This window comes from Seriola aureovittata, chromosome 3 (genome assembly GCF_021018895.1).
Source record: "Seriola aureovittata isolate HTS-2021-v1 ecotype China chromosome 3, ASM2101889v1, whole genome shotgun sequence".
NCBI lineage: Eukaryota > Metazoa > Chordata > Actinopteri > Carangiformes > Carangidae > Seriola > Seriola aureovittata.
The window spans coordinates 25,816,660-25,836,853 of record NC_079366.1 but is presented as its reverse complement, the minus strand read 5'-3'; the positions used below and the strand labels follow the sequence as shown (position 1 = coordinate 25,836,853).

General features: G+C 40.1%; 1 protein-coding gene and 1 long non-coding RNA gene across 3 annotated transcripts in view; one reads left to right on the top strand and one right to left on the bottom strand.

The window, feature by feature from the left end:
- The window catches only part of mad1l1 (mitotic arrest deficient 1 like 1), a 60,376-nt gene extending 53,155 nt beyond the window's left edge, over nucleotides 1–7,221 (bottom strand). Inside the window, exons 1-9 of the mRNA XM_056372399.1 lie at nucleotides 7,077–7,221; nucleotides 6,332–6,486; nucleotides 6,102–6,242; nucleotides 4,707–4,886; nucleotides 4,488–4,612; nucleotides 4,292–4,373; nucleotides 1,842–1,972; nucleotides 766–880; nucleotides 82–143 (exon numbers count right to left, since the gene is read on the bottom strand). Coding sequence (XP_056228374.1) covers nucleotides 82–143; nucleotides 766–880; nucleotides 1,842–1,972; nucleotides 4,292–4,373; nucleotides 4,488–4,612; nucleotides 4,707–4,886; nucleotides 6,102–6,242; nucleotides 6,332–6,475 — 980 coding nt within the window. The 5' untranslated portion in view covers nucleotides 6,476–6,486; nucleotides 7,077–7,221. The remainder of the gene's footprint in view (nucleotides 1–81; nucleotides 144–765; nucleotides 881–1,841; nucleotides 1,973–4,291; nucleotides 4,374–4,487; nucleotides 4,613–4,706; nucleotides 4,887–6,101; nucleotides 6,243–6,331; nucleotides 6,487–7,076) is intronic.
- On the top strand, nucleotides 7,005–12,166 carry LOC130166692 (uncharacterized). 2 transcript variants are annotated; one of them, XR_008827189.1, is made up of 4 exons: nucleotides 7,005–7,108; nucleotides 8,289–8,446; nucleotides 10,800–10,849; nucleotides 11,891–12,166. It is a non-coding gene; the product is annotated as an uncharacterized LOC130166692 (long non-coding RNA). The 2 variants fall into 2 exon arrangements; XR_008827190.1 differs by lacking the exons at nucleotides 10,800–10,849; nucleotides 11,891–12,166 and adding an exon at nucleotides 9,001–9,103.
- The last annotated feature ends 8,028 nt before the right edge of the window (nucleotides 12,167–20,194 follow it).

Below are 20,194 nucleotides of genomic sequence, written 5' to 3'. Positions count from 1 at the left end.
TGAAAAACACATTTGTTGACCTCTCTGTCTTTCTCTGTCTCACAGTCACACATTCAGACACACTCTCACACAATGTCTGACCTTATGTTAAGTCCAGTAGATTGTCCCAAGTTCTCCCAGGATTGAAGCTTCTCAGCCAGCCTCTGAGGATTGAAGAAACATCAGTTTACATGTTGTAATGTACAGGAAGTAGATGATCTTATTACAACAGTCAAGTGCAGAGTAAAAAAATATACATATGCAAGTTAAAGCCTGACTAATGTAAGATTTTCAAGGCTGTCACCAATATCAATACATAAAAATAAAAAATAAAAAAATCACAATATATCAGACAATAGTCCCAATTTATACTTAACAAATGTTTTCACTAACATTTGTTTTTTTGTAGTGACAAAGATATGTAGTGAGGCGGGATGACAGCACATTGTGAAAAGTAGATTTCATTCAATTAAATAAATATTAAAAACATAAAACTACAAAAAAAAAAAAAAAAAAAAAAAAAAAAAAAAAACGAACTTGAATTAAGAACTTAAAAAAAGTCAACACACAGTTAAAACACAATCTACTATTCTGGACAATGTAGGTAAAGGCAGTCAATATTGCCAAAAATGTTGGACCAATATATCGGTCAGGCTCAACTATAAGTACAATGAACTTTTAATCTCTCCATTTCATGTTTGTAGTAGTGAAATATTACAACGAAGCGAACACCGATATGCTACAAGTGATATGCACAATCCAATCTCACAGCCACACACATCTTACTTCTTTCTCCAGTTCCATATTGACCAATTCTTCTTTGGTTTTCTCCATCCTCTCCAGCTTCCTCCTCAGCCCCTCTACCTCCTCTTTCAGCAGACTGCAATTCTCTCTGCTCTCCCTGGACGGAGCGAACAGTGCAAAGACAAAAAAAAACACAAAATTTACTTCAAAAGCTTGAGATTCAGTGTCTGATGCAGGAAAGGCATACTTGTGATTCCTGGCAACGTTCACACTCTGACACGATTTTAGAACTTGATTTCAGATGCAGTGGTATCACAGTGACTGTATCTACTCACACACAAAAAAAGAGATTGTTGTAGATGATAAGGTTAAAGCAGGAAATTGGATGACACATTAAAATGTGTTGCATTAATCTGATTACGCTAAAACCCCAGATTACACAGTTTCTGTCTAAAAAGAGATCAGATGTGCTGAAGTGACAAGGGGCACAGAAGATGTGCCTCTATTTCAGATGAATTACAACCTCTTAGTATTTGTAGAGGTTTGCCAATAGATGTTATCAGTCATGATGGATGGTGTCAATGATGTTACCTTCAAACATGGCATTACTTTTCCCACTGTGGTTCTTTTCAGTGCACCTTTGTGTCCTATACAAAAACTTTCTTAAAACTGTCTGGTATGGTCAGGTATGTTCAGCAAAAAAAATCTATATGCACGAAAAACCTTATTTTGCATGTCACATGTCTCTGATATCAGGATACAGTCAACAGTGGGGAACAGAGCAGTTGCTGTATTTCTGCACTTGGTCTGTCCTCACTGTTGAGACTACTTTTCTCAGACTCTTGCTCTTCAACGTTTCATAGTGATTGTATACACACAGTACAAACCGTTTCTGGTTTAGAGGATCCAAAAAACAATACAAGCAAAGACACCCATTACCTAATGTTTCCTAGTGTGATAGTGATGACCAAAAGTTGAAATGTCAAAAAAGCTCAAGTCAAACTTTTTCAGCTAAGTGGAATCACACTAGGATGTCACCTTTAAAAATGCCAGTCTGTCTATTCTACTTAAAAGTGAAACCTTCTGGAAAGCATTAAAAACTTATAAATGGATTTAACCTGAGAAAGGCATTATCATCTCTGAGACGCTTCAACTCTTTCTCCAGATCTGGAACCCTGGCCACCTCTGACTTAACAGTCTTCACAATGGCGATGTCTTGCTCCTGGAAGGCAAGACGCGTCTCCAACTCCTGCCAAGGGTGAAGAGAGAAATCATTAAAAAAAAGAAATGACCACAGTACGTGTGTATTCAGCGCATTAGTGCGTATTAGTGTTCTTGCCGTTGTTACACATACATGACATCTTTCAACAATTAAATTATTTCAACTGTTCATGAACATGAATGTTTATCATGTATACAGCGCGTTACAAATTATTATGCAAATGTTATTTTTCTCAGATTTTCCTAAATAGTCGATGCAAATGACAGTCAGTATAATTTAAGTCATCAACCGTCAGAGTATAATTAAAATTTTATCGAACAAACCTCCCAATGATAACTATTTTTTTCAAAAATAAAAAAGTCAAAATGCACCGTTCCAAATGATTATGCACAACAGAGTTTCAAAACATTTTATAGGTTGTAAAGAACCAAAAATGGTAATTTGTTGAAACAAAAACATCTTAACAGGCCAAGTTACATGTTAACATAGGACCCATTCTTTGATATCACCTTCACAATTCTTGCATCCATTGAACTTGTGAGTTTTTGGAGAGTTTCTGCTTTAATTTCTTTGCAGGATGTCAGAACAGCCTCCCAGAGCTGCCGTTTTGATGTGAACTGCCTCCCACCCTCATAGATCTTTTGCTTGAGGATGCTCCAAAGGTTCTCAATAGGGTTGAGGTCAGGGGAAGATGGGGGCCACACCATGAGTCTCTCTCCTTTTACGCCCATAGCAGCCAATGACACAGACGTATTCTTTGCAACATGAGATGGTGCATTGTCATGCATGAAGATGATTTTGCTACGGAAGGCAAGGTTCTTCTTTTTGTACCACAGAAGAAAGTGGTCAGTCAGAAACTCTACATACTTTGCTGAGGTCATTTTCACACCTTCAGGGACCCTAAAGGGGCCCACCAGCTCTCTCCCAATGATTCCAGCACAAAACATGACTCCGCCTTGCTGACGTCGCAGCCTTGTTGGGACATGGTGGCCAACCATCCACTACTCCATCCATCTGGACCGTCCAGGGTTGCACGGCACTCATCAGTAAACAAGACTGTTTGAAAATTAGTCTTCATGTATTTCTGATGCAACCGGTTCTGCTTGTGAGCATTGTTTAGTGGTGGCCGAATAGCAGGTTTATGCACAACTGCAAATCCCTGGAGGATCCTACACCTGGAGGTTCGCGGGACTCCAGAGCTTCAAATACCTGTTTGCTGCTTTGTAATGGCATTTTAGCAGCTGCTCTCCTAATCCGATGAATTTGTCTGGCAGAAACCTTCCTCATTATGCCTTTATCTGCACGAACCCGTCTGTGCTCTGAATCGGCCACAAATCTCTTTACAGTACAATGATCACGCTTAAGTTTTCTTGATATATCTAATGTTTTCATACCTTGTCCAAGGTATTACACTATTTGACGCTTTTCGGCAGCAGAGAGATCCATTTTCTTTCCCATATTGCTTGAAACCTGTGGCCTGCTTAATAATGTGGAACGTCCTTCTTAAGTAGTTTTCCTTTGATTGGGCTCACCTGGCAAACTAATTATCACAGGTGTCTGAGATTGATTTCAATGATCCAAAGAGCCCTGAGACACAATACCATCCATGAGTTTAATTGAAAAACAAAAAATTAAATGTTTATGACACTTAAATCCAATTTGCATAATAATTTGGAACGCGGTGTACATACAAACACACAATTGAACCAACCATGAAAAACTGAGGTGGAAAAAAACATTTCAACCAAAACTGTAGTTCAAATGAGAAATAGTGAAATGTCCAAAATTTCAGCTGATAAACTATACATGTGACAGTGAGTGTGTTTATCCGCATAACGCTGTCTTGGTTATCAGTTTAAACCTAGTTTTGATAATATTCGGGATATGATGCAGCTCAGAGTGACTTGGGTCACTGTATATAATATCTCCACATTATCCAGGTTTGTGATCATCCAGGGGGATGCAGGCTTGTAATTTAATTCTCCTCATCCAGCCACTCACTGCCATTTTTTTTTTTACAAATTGAGTTTTTAGCTTGGTGCTCAGACACTGCTACGTTTACACCTCTGCTGAATTTGGCTTCTCCAACTTCACATCAGTAATGGGCAATGAAAGCAACCAGGCATGACACGTATCTTACATATTACTGGTGTCTGTCCCTAATCTCATGTCACCGTTTACACCATAAATTCATTGTGTTTCATTGTCATATTTTTGCTTGACTGACTAACTAGTGCGTCTCTTGAATTGTGGACAGAGGCATGCTGTGATCTCCATTTGTGCATGGTGGACAAGTTTGTCCTTCATGCACAAACTCTGAGATAACACTGTGTAGCTGCAACATACCTTAATCTTGATGATGTGCTCTGAGCAGGAGGACTGGGCAGCTTGGAGACTTTGGCAAAGCTGAGAGACTTCCTGATACTTCCTGATACAAATCAGACAGAAGTGTGTGGTCAGCATTTGTCTTATGCAGTACAGCTCACTGGACATTAGCATGAAACAGAGCTATGTAAGTGGTAGTCTCTGTGCGTATCTGTACCTGCGTTGTAAATCGAGCTGTTCCTGCAGTTCCTGGTTTTCCAGGGTTTGAGTAGAAATTGTCGAGTCTTTGTTTTGAGTCTTCTGTTTCATCTCTCTGATCTCATCCTTCAAAGAACTGATGGCCTGGGAACGGATTACAGAAGTAAGCCAACACAAGATATGATACATGACCAGAATAGCAATATAAGTGTATGAGCGAGTCTGTGTGGGTTTGTACCTGGTTAGCGGTGCTAAGTCTAGAATCTCGCTCCTCCAGTTTCTTGTTCAGGCCCCCCAGATTCTTACGCAGAGCACAATTCGCCTCCACCTGTTCTGATAGCTTCTTAGCTGCCTCAGTCTCCCTCTCCTCCAGCTTCTTAATTCGTCCCAAGAGTTCCTGGTTCCGGTCAACCTCATGCTATAACACAGTACACCGCATAAATGAGTTCATCCACTCTGAACATGAAGAAATCTTTGAATTTCCTAAATGATCAATATTCCAATCCATAAGAAGGTGAAAAAAAATGTAATGTATTAAACATATATATATATATATATATATATATATATATATATATATATATATATATATATATATATATTATATATATATATATATATATATATATATATATATATATATATATATATATATATATATATATATAATAACAACAACATAGAAAGATATGTCATCAATATCTAAGAAATGAGTAAATTAGGCAGCTTTGCTTAAATCTAGGATTGCAAAGATGAGTACACCCTCGTATTATTTTAGTAGTTAGTATGTCCTGCCTTGATTTTAAGAACTGCACTGACCCTTCTTGGCATCGAGCACACAAGTTCATAACATATTGTCCTGTCTTTCCTATGCCACACCTGGTGGATGACCTCCCTGAGAGCCTTGATGTGCTGCTCCACTTGTTGCTCCACTTGTTGCCTTGGCAAAGGCTAAACTGGCTTTTTTGTGCTTTGGTTTCTGTCCTTTTTGAATTTCTGTATCACTTTTGCTTTTGTGTTCTGCCTTAATAACAATGATTTGCTAATTGCTCTTGTACCCTTGCCCTTTTCTGTGCAATGAAATGATTCTGTTTCTCAAGTCTCCAGACAATTCTCTCCCACGTGGCGCCATTTTTGTCAGCACTAAGTCTGAGAGCAATGCATGGGGTTAGATACCACTTTAATTGTCAACCAATTAGACCTGTTTGAGTGGGACGGTTCAACAGAATCATCTTGTGAGTCTGGTGCCCTTAACGAGTACCAAATATATATCTTTAACCTCCTAAGAACCGAACTCTTGCATGGCATGCATTTTTAATTTCTCTTTGCTATTTAGGCTGATTGGGACCTGAGAAAAATGATGTCCACATATGAGGACATTAGTTTTAAATTTCGATTACTGAGTGGCAGTATAATATCGTCATGTGTGGTCACCAGGCCCTTGTTGAGAAAAAGTTAGTATTGTGGTCTAGAGAATCCAAAATGTGAGGTCCACATATGTGGACGCCAGGTCCTAGGAGGTTAAGTCTTATTTTGTAACTTTCAGGAGGGTGTACTCATTTTTGCAACAGAAATAATCATCACCATGTACTCTTCTCTATTATGTGAACATGCAAAAACGTGTGACCTGTACCTCCAAGTCTCGTGCGCTGTCAGAAGCAACCTTCTCTAGTTCAAATCGAGCTCGTTTGTGACTCAGCTCCATCTGCTTCTTCTCCTGGTCCAACTGAAGGTAGCGATTCTTTGAGTGAACCCTGTCTGCTGCTTCCAACAGCTATAAGGGAAAACAAGTTAGTCAATGCAAAAGGTTGCATGTCAATACTTCCTTTAAACAGTCTACTGATGCTGTCAGTTTCTATATACCTCCATACTGCGTTTGTACTGTGTCTGCAGGTTTCCACTCCCTGCTGAGTGATCTGACGGCCGCTGTGGATGTTCAGGGCGGCTGATGAACGAATTGAAGGACTTCAGGGTTGTTAACACGGTAGTGTCATCTTCTAAATCCATTCTGAGAGTCCCTGATGTTGCAGTGCACAAATGAAGTTTCACAGTAAGACAAAGAGCCAGTAAAGCTTTACTACAGTGATGCAAACAGCACAGTTTAGATATATCACTTGCTAATATTCAGTCAGAAGGAACAACAATAAGCGTGAGTTAAGTAAGTTAAATGACTAAGACAGCTACAGAGACAGACTTATTCAAGCCAATGGGGAAGTTGCAAATTGCATAAAGCTTTATGTCAAATGTCATATGATGAGTTGAACCAGGACAGATTCACCGGATTTACGTTACAGAAGCCAAACGGCCAGAAGTTCTCACTAACTACGAGATAGCTACTGCTAATCTAGCAGCTAAAAACAAAAGCTAATATTTAGACGCTTTGTTGCGTCAAATAACTAAATTTTTCGTTCATGTCTCCGTGTTTATCTGTTTTAACTGTTGTTCAGTGCTGCTGTAAAACTAAGTTACACGCAAAGGATGAGTTCAATTTAACTGTGAGCGTTTGTTTCTGCAGCGACTCGAAGGTTGATATTGATATCAAGCTAATGCTATTTAAAAACCAACTGGTCTTTGTGTTGTTGGAGTTTCGCTTGGTAGCAGTCCTCACCTCAGAGCTGACTTGTTTGTGAAGAGGAGCAGGTTAGTTTCAGATAAGTTATCTTTGCTCTGCTAGCTTGTTAGCTTGGCTTGGTCGCAACACTGCACACACACACACATACACAGAAATCCCTCCACTTTATCTCGAATGGGATGCGTGTGTTATCGCGAAACTTCCTGGAATATCGCGAGAGTGTCAGAAGCAGACTGTTGCTGCTGGTTGAGTATTGGAGCTGCACTGTGGGGTGTTTTACAAAACTAAACACACGTGTCTATGATAGTGAATGAATAAAATTATTTCACTTAAATGTCAATAGTGAACCTCAGACATCCTACTATATTAATCAATGTGCATCACATTTTCCATCAATCTAGTATTTGTATGTACTTTGAGTGGAACGTCATTGACATCAAAATTTGTAGTTGCATAGTTTGTCCCACAGAGAGCAGCACTGCTATATTCACCAGTCTATGATGAAGTGGAGGATACATAAGAGGGGCTGCTCAGACATTTAGCCCAAAAGCATAATTCCATCTTAAATCTTTTTTGTATTTTTTTCATAAATATTTAAGATGTGGGGGCAGGCCTACTAGCCAAAAGCCAGTCTGCCATTGGCTCTTCATTATTAAAAAGCACATGCTATTATTAAATGTGAAGAAGCAGATATGGATGTTGTACCCACCATAGCAGACCGATCTGGCACTGATGACATTCATTTGGCTTGAGCATGAAAAAAATGGCCCCAGGTGTGGCACTGACGGCAGTTTTAAAGATCGCAAACAAGGTTAGGGTTGATTGTTAACATCAGTATTGCCACAGGTGACATGAAATAAAACCATTTGGACCACAATGCTGTAGCCAGAAGAATTGAAATCCATGTTTAATTAACTGGCACTGAACTGCTGAACTTGATTTACATTACATTTACATTTATTAATCCGGCAGATGCTTTTATACCAAGTGATTTACAAGTGAATGTGATTTAGCGACACGCCGCCAATGTTGCTAAACCTTGTAACAAACAATGACTCTTATGTATTGAGTTTGCGTCTGCATAAATACTTCATTATGTCCTATGCGGGAAGTCATCCTTTTGTATTTGACAGCCTCGGCTTAGCGCCCAAGGACCAACTCTAGTTCTGTGACAAGTGACATGGTCTTATAACAATGGCCAGACTATTCCTCATACCTGAATTGCATTTCTATCTTTTGACCTGAAAGGAAGAAGATTCTGAGGAAACATAGAAACACAGCAAAAGACGAGGCTCTGGAAGGACCAAAGCCTCACCTGTAAGATGAGAGTGCCAAACACTGAGCCGCAGTGCCACCCATATAAACAGAGAAAACACAGAGTAGACATGACATCCAGCAAGATTGGGGTATGTTTTTCTTGTTTTTACCTAGAGTTTTAATTATCTGTCTCTGTCTCTTCTTGGCCACGAGCTGATGTCCTCTGAACCATTTCACAGCAACAGTCAAATTAGCTGTGATTACTAATTTACCACAAGAGGTTCCCAGTGGAGAGCGGCAGCACGAGAGGTCAGAGCAGTTGCCCTTGCTCACCAACACTTATGTGAGAAAAGAGGCAGAAAACATGAAATAAAAGCTAGAGGGAGTCATGAGGGGAGATTTTTTTTTTTAATGGTTAGGTGAGATCCAAGAGGGAGAGGGTGGAGGGGTGTGAATTCGTCTGAAAAGGTCAGAAAGAAGACATGTCCTCTCCAGAATGACACAAGAGACCCCTTTCTCTCCGTCACTGTCTCTTTCTGTCTAATCCTTTCACCCCCAAGAGTAATCTGCCTGTTTCAGTCCACTGTCCTCATCACTTCCCCTGCCCCTCCCCTCTTGTCTCCTTTTCTTGGACCTCCCTATCACCCTTTGCTTACTGGCTAATAACACTTTTTTCCTCACTGTCTTTCTTTATCTGTCATAGTGTGACTCAGTCAACCCCCCCCCCCAAACCTCCACCTCTCGTGGGTATTCTGTGGCTCTCTTTGCCGTCTCCACCTGCCCTCGCCCTCCTGAGGGCAGCCTGAACGCAGTGATCTCTGGAAGATGACGTAAACACACACACACACAAAACGCATACACATGTAGACACACACACACACACACACAGTGTACAGAAGTAAATCAGCAGAAGTGCCTGCAGATGTGCCCTTCAATGCCATCTGTTGTGAAAAATGTAAAAGCAGTTCACAGGAAGCCGTCAAACATTCAGTGGCTTTTCCACTCAAAGAACGTAAACATCACCACAAACATAAATCCTCCAGTTTTATATAGATTATAATAAAGGGTTAGGCAGCTGACATCAAAATCCACAATATATGTTGTTAGCTTGTCTTGTTGGCACAGCAACGCCGCCCTTAACGTATTAACAATTAACTGCAGAGATGGTGTGGACTAATAATTGTGATTCAGATAGATATAAAAAGGCTTATGGCATCAAAGGTCATCTGAGGCAGTGTGTTAAAGTCATTAAACCCAAGGAACACGTAATTACTGCAGACTATTATGCTTTTTTACACATTTTCTCATCGCTTCAGTGCATTTGAATAGTCTTTTTTTATTTCCAGACTAAGCTCACGTTCATGTTTCCTAATTGTCGATTCACATTTATTCTTGATTTTTGAGTGACAGACGTCGTCGTGATGCAGAACATACCCCTCCTGGGGGACGGCTGTGCGAGGGGCCCCCGAAACAGAAATTAAGTCAGTCAAATCATTCACTCATAATCGACAGAGCAAGGTCACTTCAAGGTCAACCAGACACAAGATGCTGCCTCAGTAACTATTGTAAACACAGAGGAGGGACAGGGACAATAAGGAGAAAAAAGGATATTAAATAGATAAAAGAGAGCAGAAGGTGAGGACAGACAAATGAGAATTCGTTGTCATCATGGGTCCATAAAACGGAAGGCATGGAAGGATGGGAAAAAAGGAAGCGAGACATGGGAGGTAAAATAGAGAAGAAAATTGGGGAAAAAAATGGGGAGAGACTGGAAGAAAACAATGTTAGAGATCAAACGAGGCAAAGGTTAAAGAGAGGAATCAATAAAGTAGTGATTTTATACTCTTCTAATGAAGGAGGACAGAGTCAATAGCTGATTCAGCCTTCCAGTGCTCCTCTGCCCCGGGGAATACTTTAACAATATTAGTTTATGGGCGACGTGCACACTCATGCGCACATACATACACACAGGGGGAGTGAGACAGACGGACGCAAGGCCACCTGATGATGCATGAAGAAGCCACTATCAGGGAAGAAAGGAAAAATAAATTATGCTTACTAATTAATGAAATAAGCAAAATCGGTGGAGCAAGCAAGGCAGGGAGGAAACGCATGTGTGTGTCACATGTTTTTATTAATTGTTTCCCCCCTTGGTGTTTCCCAACAGTCCACAGGGCAACCCTCGAGAGCAAACACTGTCGGCACAGAAGGCATCTCGAAACTGTTTCTGCATCATCCTAAATGTAACGAGTAATACACAGTCATTTTTAGAGAAGTGTGTGTCTTGTAAGATCGTGTGTATTCTACATTCTATTTCCATGAGTTGCTTTCACTCACCTGTCTTGCGATCAATAATCCACCCAACAGCAATCCATTGGGAATCACTTGCTATGTTATGAAAGATGGGAGTTGTGTGTTTGTGTGTGTAGCTGTATGTGTGTAGTTATCGGTCTGCTCATGTGAGCTGGGATGGGACCAATTACAGATGTGTTTTATCTGCAGGGTGGCTTGATTGGCATGGGACAATAAGAAGCATCAAGGCATTAGTGCAGGTGAGTCAGGTGAATGGAAGGAGAATAAAGGCATGCACACACACACACACACACACACACACACACACACACACACACACACTGGGAGGAGAAGTAGTGAGGTGTGATGGTGGTGCTAACAAGGTGGGATGGAGGGAAAAGACAGAGGTGGTGGAGAGGGGCAGAAGGGGCGGAGGAGCTGTGGAGGTAAGAAAATAGACGGAAGTGGCAAAGGCTGAGAGCAAACTGTGGAAAAGAAGAGCTAAAACACACCAGCCAGAAAAGCAGCATTACCGGATTCATTCCATATGGAGTGATATGTGTTGCAAATGTTGTATGCTGACACTGCAGTTCCACTCATATTGGATTTTAAAAAGCTGATATGAATGCCAATATCTACAGAATCAATAATGGATGATGTGCTCATCAGCAACCCTAATAAATTCTTTAGGGTTAGGTAGCAACGGTGTAGCGACCCACCTCGCTTTTTCTCAAGTTCAGTTATAATCATGTTCCCCTGCTTATTCAGCAGGAAAGTAATTATACCAAAAGCCATGTGGTTTCCAGACGTATACACACATCTTTACTAAACATAACATTAATCACACATTGGATGGTAGTATTGACAAACATAATCTAAAGACCATGTCAAGCAGTAGCCATATAAATACAACAAACCCCAATGCTAAACATTTTTCTTTACATAGTATGTAAGCTGCAGATCACACTGACTAGCCACTATCTAACATTTACAGCTTCAGCTTCTTTCATTGACAAATTCATTTTCATTGCATTATATGCAGCCTGTACATTAATTAAGTGTAAATTGGTCGATTTATCTGTTGCTCTGTGTTGCAGGAGAGGAACTCTAGAGTTCCTAGAATTGACTGCAAACAAACAGCACTGGGCTTCAGCTGATGTGGAGTGATTTTGGGGCCAACTTTTCTGTCAGAAATATCTCTCTTGGCCAGTTTTGAACACATTTCGAGTAGACACAGATTGTGAATGATTAGCAGTCGCACTACCTTTTTACGTTTTTGTTTGTTTGCATTTTGTTGACAGCTCATAAGACCAACAGGGAGTAAAGAGACCAGGCCAGCACCGAACAAGGGACATGGTGGTTAAACTGTATGTAGCTTAACCATTCACCACTGGGAAGGAACCAGCACATTGTTGTTGTTGAGTAAAGAAAAGCAAACATGAACGTAAACATAACCTCCTCAAGTTTCAGTGTCTTATTACTGAAACAACATTTTTTCACCAGTACTTATAGAGGGTACATACAAGTTAGTAAAAGAATAATAAAGTTGTGCAATCAAGTGCACAAAGTTATTTAGAAAGAATTCGGCCGAACCTTTTACAGCCTGTCAAAGGCTAAAGAGAAGCAACAAGAATTTCTAAGGGTCTATGTTATGGTAACTAAGCACACACACATTTCTGAATGAAACATGAGGAAATCAAAATGTTGTTACAAACCCACAGACAACCAAAAGTCCTCAGACTGACAAATCCTGCAATATAACAGCACATATCTGTATAGTTTAAGGTTTTGTTTGGTGTAACCAGAAGTCAAGGCTGATATTAGTCCAACCCTAGCAGAGTGCATCTTGTATTACACTCGTCGTTTTACTACATGATGTAATACACTGATAGAACATGAGATACACCGCAGTAAATCTCTGCTTCATGTGATTTACTTTCCTCTGCTGCACCGTGCAGCTTTGTACTGAATATTAATGCTACTGCACTTAAAACACGAACTTGCCAGGACTATGCTTGGTAATCAGTGAAGCCTCAAAAATTGCTTCTGCCGTGTTCTGTGATCTGAGTGACACTACATAGGAAATGACTCTTTCGTCCATGACCTTTGCAGATCTAATAGCTTTGGTCGGATTATATGCAAGTCAGATAGAGGCGAACATCTCTCAGGGTCTTACAACAGGGAAGAGCATGGAGTCAACGTGGGAGGGAACAGCTTCTATAGAAGTGAGGCCCCTCAACCCTCAGGCAGTCAGTTTCATCAATCAACACTTTTACCCTATTGATTTTTCTCTTTCCTGCTCCTCCTTCCTTCATGATGAAGACCTTCAGCACATTTCCCTTTATGTGTGAAACTAAACATATGGGGGAGAGCAGCTTTACTTGTATGCGGCGAAGCTGCTGCCATAGTCACAGTCCATACAAAGGCAATGAAAAAGCTTTCATAAATGAAAAATGATGATGCCACTGGTTGACAGAACATATGGAATTGGATGCACATAAAAACAGGAGGATCTAGCCGCTGTTTTAGCTGTTTATTAGAATGGAATCAATATGTGGCTGGATGGTTAAAATAATTAATTACACAGCACAGCACACAGAAAACAGAAGAGTAAATCAAAAAGAGAAATTATTATTGTTGTATTTTTCCAACTTGCATCAATATTAATGCTGTTATTGACTTGGTGATCTGTGCTGACATACAGGCAGATCTGAAGACACCAGGGTACAAGATGAATTAATCAGCTGATGAATTGTGAACCAAGTAAAATATGGTTATACATATGAAAAAAAAAACATCCTAGAGATAATTAAACACAGTTTGGAGTGAAGCCTGGAGGAAAGGGCTTTCCAGGTTTTAAAGGGTGAGGATTAACAAGAGCACAAGTAGAGAGGTGAAGTGTCATGAGACAGTCATTATTCCATGTGGCCTGTTAAAAACTAAAATCAGTAAAATCCTTTAAGCCCTTTTTGTCACATTGCATCTTATCAAATATAAACCTGAGGCATTAAATCTTCTGAAAGAGATCCATCTTGAGAATACATATTTTCACCTGCTTGATCTTGCCCGCGCATCCAAATATTAAAGGAGCTCTTTGTAAGTTTTGCTATTGCTAAATAGCCAGTGTTAGCATTAACAGCTGTTTACTCACCAGTCTAGAAGAAATATTGCAAGTTCAGCATCAAACTTCATTCCTTTACCCACCAAGAGCTGACTTCAGAGGTGGAAAGTAACTTCAATGTTAACTCTTGTCTCTATCACGTCTTTTCTTCCACTGAAGTTAGCATGCTAATCAGCTAGCTTGTCTCACTATAGCCCCCAATCTGCCCTGAGGACGTAGCGCTGCTCAGAGGACGTATTTTAACCTCTTGTCTTGTAAATGCAACAATGGCTGAAGCTCTTGTCAAGCGACAATCACCACCATCCGCTCCCGGCAAAAACTAGGCTACGTTTGGCAGCAGGGAAAACGTACAAATAGCTCCTTTAAACAGTTGTAAAATTAACAATAATTGGAATCGTAACCAGAAAATAACTCATTTGATTTTTGATGTCACTACAGAATACTTTATTTTTCAGGGAGTGAAGATTCTTAAAACAGTATTAATTGATTATTGGTCACTCGGGGGGAGTGGAACAAGCTGTAACAGCTCCGTTTTGCTCTCAACCAACTCTTGAGGGAAACTTGTGGCTATTTTAGCTCCTAAATGATCAACTTTTTTTCTAGCTAGTCGCTAACGTTGTCTGTCTGCTGTTTGGTGCTGGGCAGGTAGTGCATTGGGTTTATCAGAGCTTGGTGCAGGTGGACACAGAGATGATGAGAGCTCAATAAAGCTGCAGGTCATAAAACCCAAACATTGAGGTGTAAGACTCTGTAGCACTGAGGGGAACTGCAGGGGTGAACACAGAGTCATTCACTCACAGTGAATGAGTCTGTGTGACCCCCTTTCATGTAACATAGTCATTTGATTCACCGTTAATATAAACATATTGATTAATGCAGCTTTAACAAGTCTCAAAGGAAATTCTGTTTTTGTATTAATCTGTGTGTGTGTGTGTGTGTGTGTGTGTGAGTGAGTGATGTACCACTTTAGCTGGCCAACAGTGAGTTCATTCATCATCAGCCCACTCCAATACAAACGACCACTGAGGACTTAAGGGGAGGACAGCTTCTCTTCAGACTCATTCACACACACCAAGGTGAAAGACACAGCTGTAAATGTGTCCTTTTTGTATCTATAGACTCTCCTCGCTCTCCCTTTCCTCTCAACACAATGATCATAATTTACAACTTCTGTCATTACCTTCTTGTCAGGGATAAAGGGACAGACTGGAAGCAATGATAAGTGATGATAGTTCTGCATTATCTGAAGGCTGGAAATCATTTTTTTAAATATGGGTCAGACTTTCAAACACAATATGAATGTGTTTTCTCACATTTATCTTTTTTTGAGAAATCAATCATATGCAAGTTCAAGAATTGTAAGGTGCTGTGTGTGTGTTTCTGGCTGTCTGTCTGTCTGTGTGCACGCTAGCGGCATGACTCTTGGGTCGGTCAACAACCATTGGACAGACTGACATGAAATTTTGTAAAGACACTGAAGGTCTCCAGAGGATGAATCATACCTTTTCATACGAGTTTTAAGATATATTGTGTCACTTTTTTTCAAAAGTATTTGCACGAGCCTCAGATCTCCTCCAGCATGAAAGTAAAAGCCAGTAAGAACAAACATTTTTAAGATTCTGTTTGAGCATTTTTTCACGTTTCATGTCTGACATTGATTTGTCCTTTCATACATCTGTTTTTTTTTTTTTTTTTTTGCATTTTCATCTTATCATTTCACCTCATGCACCATGAATCCATACCGAGCAGTCATGCCTGCTGAGCATTAATTATTACATATCTGGACATCACAGCGTGATCACACTTTATTTAAGCCACCGGCCTGTGGTTCAGGTTCAATGATGCTTTTTGCTTCACTTTTTTCCAATTAGGTGAAGAGAAATAAATGGCACAGAATTGTCCCAACATGATATCAAGGTATTAAATATGCATATTTAGGTCACAATTTCACAAACAAATCTAGAAAGCAATTATGACGGCAGTAGATTTATTTACGTCTATTTTTATGATATTACTATATTTACTGTGTATATTTATAAGACATGCAAATATGAAATAGGAAATACAAAACATGAGTATCAGTCCAGCATTAAAAATGTTTGCTGGTTGTGTTGCTTTAAATACTCCTGATACACTGTGTCTGCATACGAAAGTGACAAAGAAAAGGGAAAAATAAATCAGAGAAATATTTTTAAAAAAACCTTGTCTGATAGATTGACCTATCTCACATAAAAGGCCTCTAACATTAGCAGAGGGGTGTGTGTTTTTGTGTGTGGGTGTGTGTGTGTGAATTACAGCTTCATGGATTCCCTGTCTAAATGTGGATTTTATCTCCTGCAAATGTCTCTCGTAAAATGTTATGACAGTTTTTTTTCTTCTTTTTTTTTTGTGATTATGGTTCATTCCGTTTCAATTATTCTCTCTCATAATCAAACACGCATCGCTTCGCACACAAACCCGCAGCCGGTGTCTGTTCTCTTTAGTCAAAAGTTCATCAGTGATTATGTCTGACAGCCAGCGCTTGAAATGTGTCCTCTGTGGTCCTGTCAGCCTTCTGTACTTGAAATAATGAATACTCAAAGGGAGCTGGTCAGTCACCAAAGACAGGTGGGCGTAGGTGTGAATGATGAGGTGAGAAATTATTAACATCGCAATATTTTTTCTTTTGGAAGGGAATAAATTTGGACATAATATGTGTTATGCATTCTGTGTGCCCGTTTGAAGTCTGTCCAACCTGTCCATTCAGAGTTCATAGAGCTAACTGGAATAATGTTTAATACACTGGGTCCTGATTTAGTACCTAAAGAGTATAAAACACTGTTCTACAACAATTCACACGTGCATCAATGCAATGGTGGAATGAAACTTGTCACAGTTTAAGGTAAGGCTGGACCCGATTGCAGACCAAAACACAAGGGAGGTGGTGGAATGAACTGACTTTACTTACAAACACAAGGAACATGAACAGGAACCAGAAGCACGAGGTAAAACAAGGAACATGAACAGTAAGCTGAAGCATAAGGAAACACAGGGATTTAAACAGGAACCAGAAGCACGAGGTAACACAGGGGACATGAACAGACAAACTGACGCAGACAACACGGAGGACAGAGAGTAAATAGACACAAGGGAGGCAAGGGTGATTGAACACAGGTGAAACACATTAGGGCCGGGCAGACATCTGCAGACTTCTGAAAATTAACAATTAACAATCACATACTATCGCCTTGTAAAGTTATGACAAATGTGGTGGCAAACAGTAAAGTTTTTACTGTCTACAGAACAACTTTAGTCTTTATTTGGAGCTGTGTTTCTGTCACCTGGTGAATGTAAATTAAAGGTTGGCTCTTCTTTTAGCTGTGTTTTGCGTCGTTTCCACCCACTCCTGAGGGAAATATCTGTTTGTTTGTTTTATAGCTTCTAAGTTCTCCACTATGTTCTCCAGCTAGTCGCTAACTTCATCTGTTGCCTGCTTGATGCTGGGCAGGTAGTGCACAGTGGATTTATCAGAGCTTGTCTGTCAAAACAGCTGCCCTTCATGGAGGTAACAAAGGTTGAGGAGAACAGTGAATTAACCAAAACAGTTCAATTCCAGGTCATAAAACCAAAACAATGATTTTTGAGTTGAGTTTGATCACAATTTAATGTTGGTTCATCACAACGAGCAACCTTCTCACATCACTTGTTGACATAAAAAATATTGATTACATCAAGTTTGATTACCTGAACATTACTTTTTCTCATAACTATTTTTCAGTGATATATTGCTGACTTTCAGGATATTAGTATGTCCTCCACCACTGCAGCTATGTGTGATGCATGTGCAGGTTAGTTGTGGTGTGTTACTTCATGCTGTGGTGGCACAAAGAGACTTACATGGTGCATTCCACTGGCAGACTGAAAGGTCATGCAGAGCATTGAAACATGTACTTTATGTGGTTAAACTAGAGAATCTATTTTGAGAGACAGAGATAGGTAAAGGATATAGATCTCCCAATTATTCCCAGCGCCCTTTTGTCACGTTAACCTGCCGTCAAAGGCCATTTCCAACAATGACTCCGTGGTACAATGATCACAATGTATAAATGTGTTTGATGTCCTTATTTCCTGTGTTATTTTCCTATGAGCTGCGACGGCTTGTTGAATTGTATCATCTGTACATTGCTTAATTTCAGATTCATCTTCATTTTTGTCAGGCTGATGACATTACTTGCAAAAACAACAACAGGTTCTTGTCTCAGCAGGGATAAATCAGTGCCATGCACACACCAGCACTAACTGCTGTCATTTGAGCTACTGTGCATATGCTTTGTGCATTTGCGCTGTCTCTGTTCTAGCTTTGCTGAAAAGTGGTGTTGTCCATTAGCAAGTCAGCACATGCACTGCAAGGCAATCATCCTTTTTATTTACATTCAACATATTTCAATATAAAATTTATAATGCATATGAAAGTAATCGATTTCAGTTTGGAGCTGTTTGCATGAAACATGGAGATGTGATGCCCTCCTCAGAGCATGAGCAAAACCAAGTACACAAAACAGTCAGACATCTCACTACTGTTCTCCTACTGTCATCGATGTCACCAGCACTAATAATGTTGATCCCATTTACTTCCTGGTAACACAAGCTTGGAGGGTTTAACTGAAGATGTGGCTGAATTAACTTGTTAGGAGTCCCTGGGGCACAAATTTGCTGTTGGGCCCCTTTTGACCCCTGACCACCACCTCCCAAACACTGTGCATTGTGTATGTTCCGTGTCACCTTCAAGCACCCATTACAGCAGTGGAGTGCACACAGCAGCATAGCAGCTTTAAAGGTCCCATATTTCACAAAGATATATTTGTGGTTTTAAGTACCAAAACCATCTCAGTGTAGTTTTACATCTCCTCTATCAGGCTTCTGTCTGGAGCTCTAGCAACAACAGCTCGGTGAGCCAATCAGAAGAGAGGCTCTGATCCTCTCTTCTGACTGTTTTCTGAGTGATCAAATGGAGGTGGGTACGGGTGGGCCAGGCTTGGGGCATGGCTGAGGGCGATGACTGCTTTGTGTGTGACATCACAAAGTTACAGAAGTCCTGACAGTTCGTTTTAAGTCACAGTTTCTGAAAACAGGCTGTGTGCATTTCTCTGTGGATAGAGCACTTTGATACTCAGACAGTATTAATATAGAACCTAGACCTGCTTTATAATCAAACAACACATGGACATCTACCTTAATACAATATTTGACCTTTAATATTTGCACAGAGACCCAGAAACCAAACAGTTCCTGTGCAAGAGAACTACCAGGCCCAAGGTTTACTATGTCTGTTGGCAGTAATTTTATTAAGCACTTAATGACAAGTTGGTTTGCAACTGACTTCAAATTAAAAGGAAACAATCACAGACTCTTTTAACTACTGATTCTGTATAGGATAGAAGGAAATTAATGAACTGTTTTGCACCTGCCAATTAAACTTTAAAGAGAAAGAAACATGTTTTTCCAAAGATTAAATACTTCAATTTGTTTGTTTTTTTGAGATGTTTGTGAAGCTATTTCAATTGGAGTCAATTAACCTGCATGTACCTCCTCTGCTTCCCCCAAGCATTGCAGCTGTTTTCTGCAGAAAATGCTCCCTGCTCAGCACCACACAGTAGACTGAAAAGTTAGTACAAGCTGGTGAATATAGAGGATCTTTTAGCCACAAAAGTTAGTGGAGAATGAAACAGTTGCAAATGGAGAGTGAATATTGGACTTAAATTCATCAAGGAGACATAAACACCACTCCAAATGAATGCTAATGTTGCTCTGTGTTGATGAATGTGTAAATGAACCCCTGTCTGCTAGCATATTCATCCTACTCGACTATAAATTTATGTCAGTGTTTACGACGCTGCTGCCAAGTGGCCGAAAAATAATCAGTGAATGTATGTGTTAAAACTTGATTTTGACACAGTGGCCCAGTACAAGATGGGATTTTAGGATAACAATGCAGGACTCACCTTATATATAATATATATAATAATATAGTATTATGCGGTGCAAACTGGCCAACAAATGAGCATTGGGCCGCTGTGGCTCAGGTGGTAGAGCAGGTTGTTCGCTGATCACAGTGTTGGAGTTCTGTTCCCCAGCTCCTCTTGTCCATGTGCCAAAGAGTCTTTGGGCAAGACACTGAACCCCAAGGCGTCTCACTTGTAGATCACTTTAGATAAAAGCATCTGTTAAATGAGTAAATGTAAACGTATCTTTAATAAAATTACCAAAAACCACATGACAAGCAGTAAACCCTGCAGTTCTTTTGCCCGGTTGGCAGCCTTGTCTGTCAGACACAAAGCCTCCTGATAAAAGACCATGGAGTACAGCAAGAAAATAAGCTTTTCTCAGAGGTCACAGAGGTCACCAGCAGTCTGGAGTTGGATGCTGCATGGGAAGCTTGTGTAGGAGAGAGGGCACAGGCAGCTAAGCGGATGACCCAGGCTGTGTAAAGAGTTGAGGGTTGCAG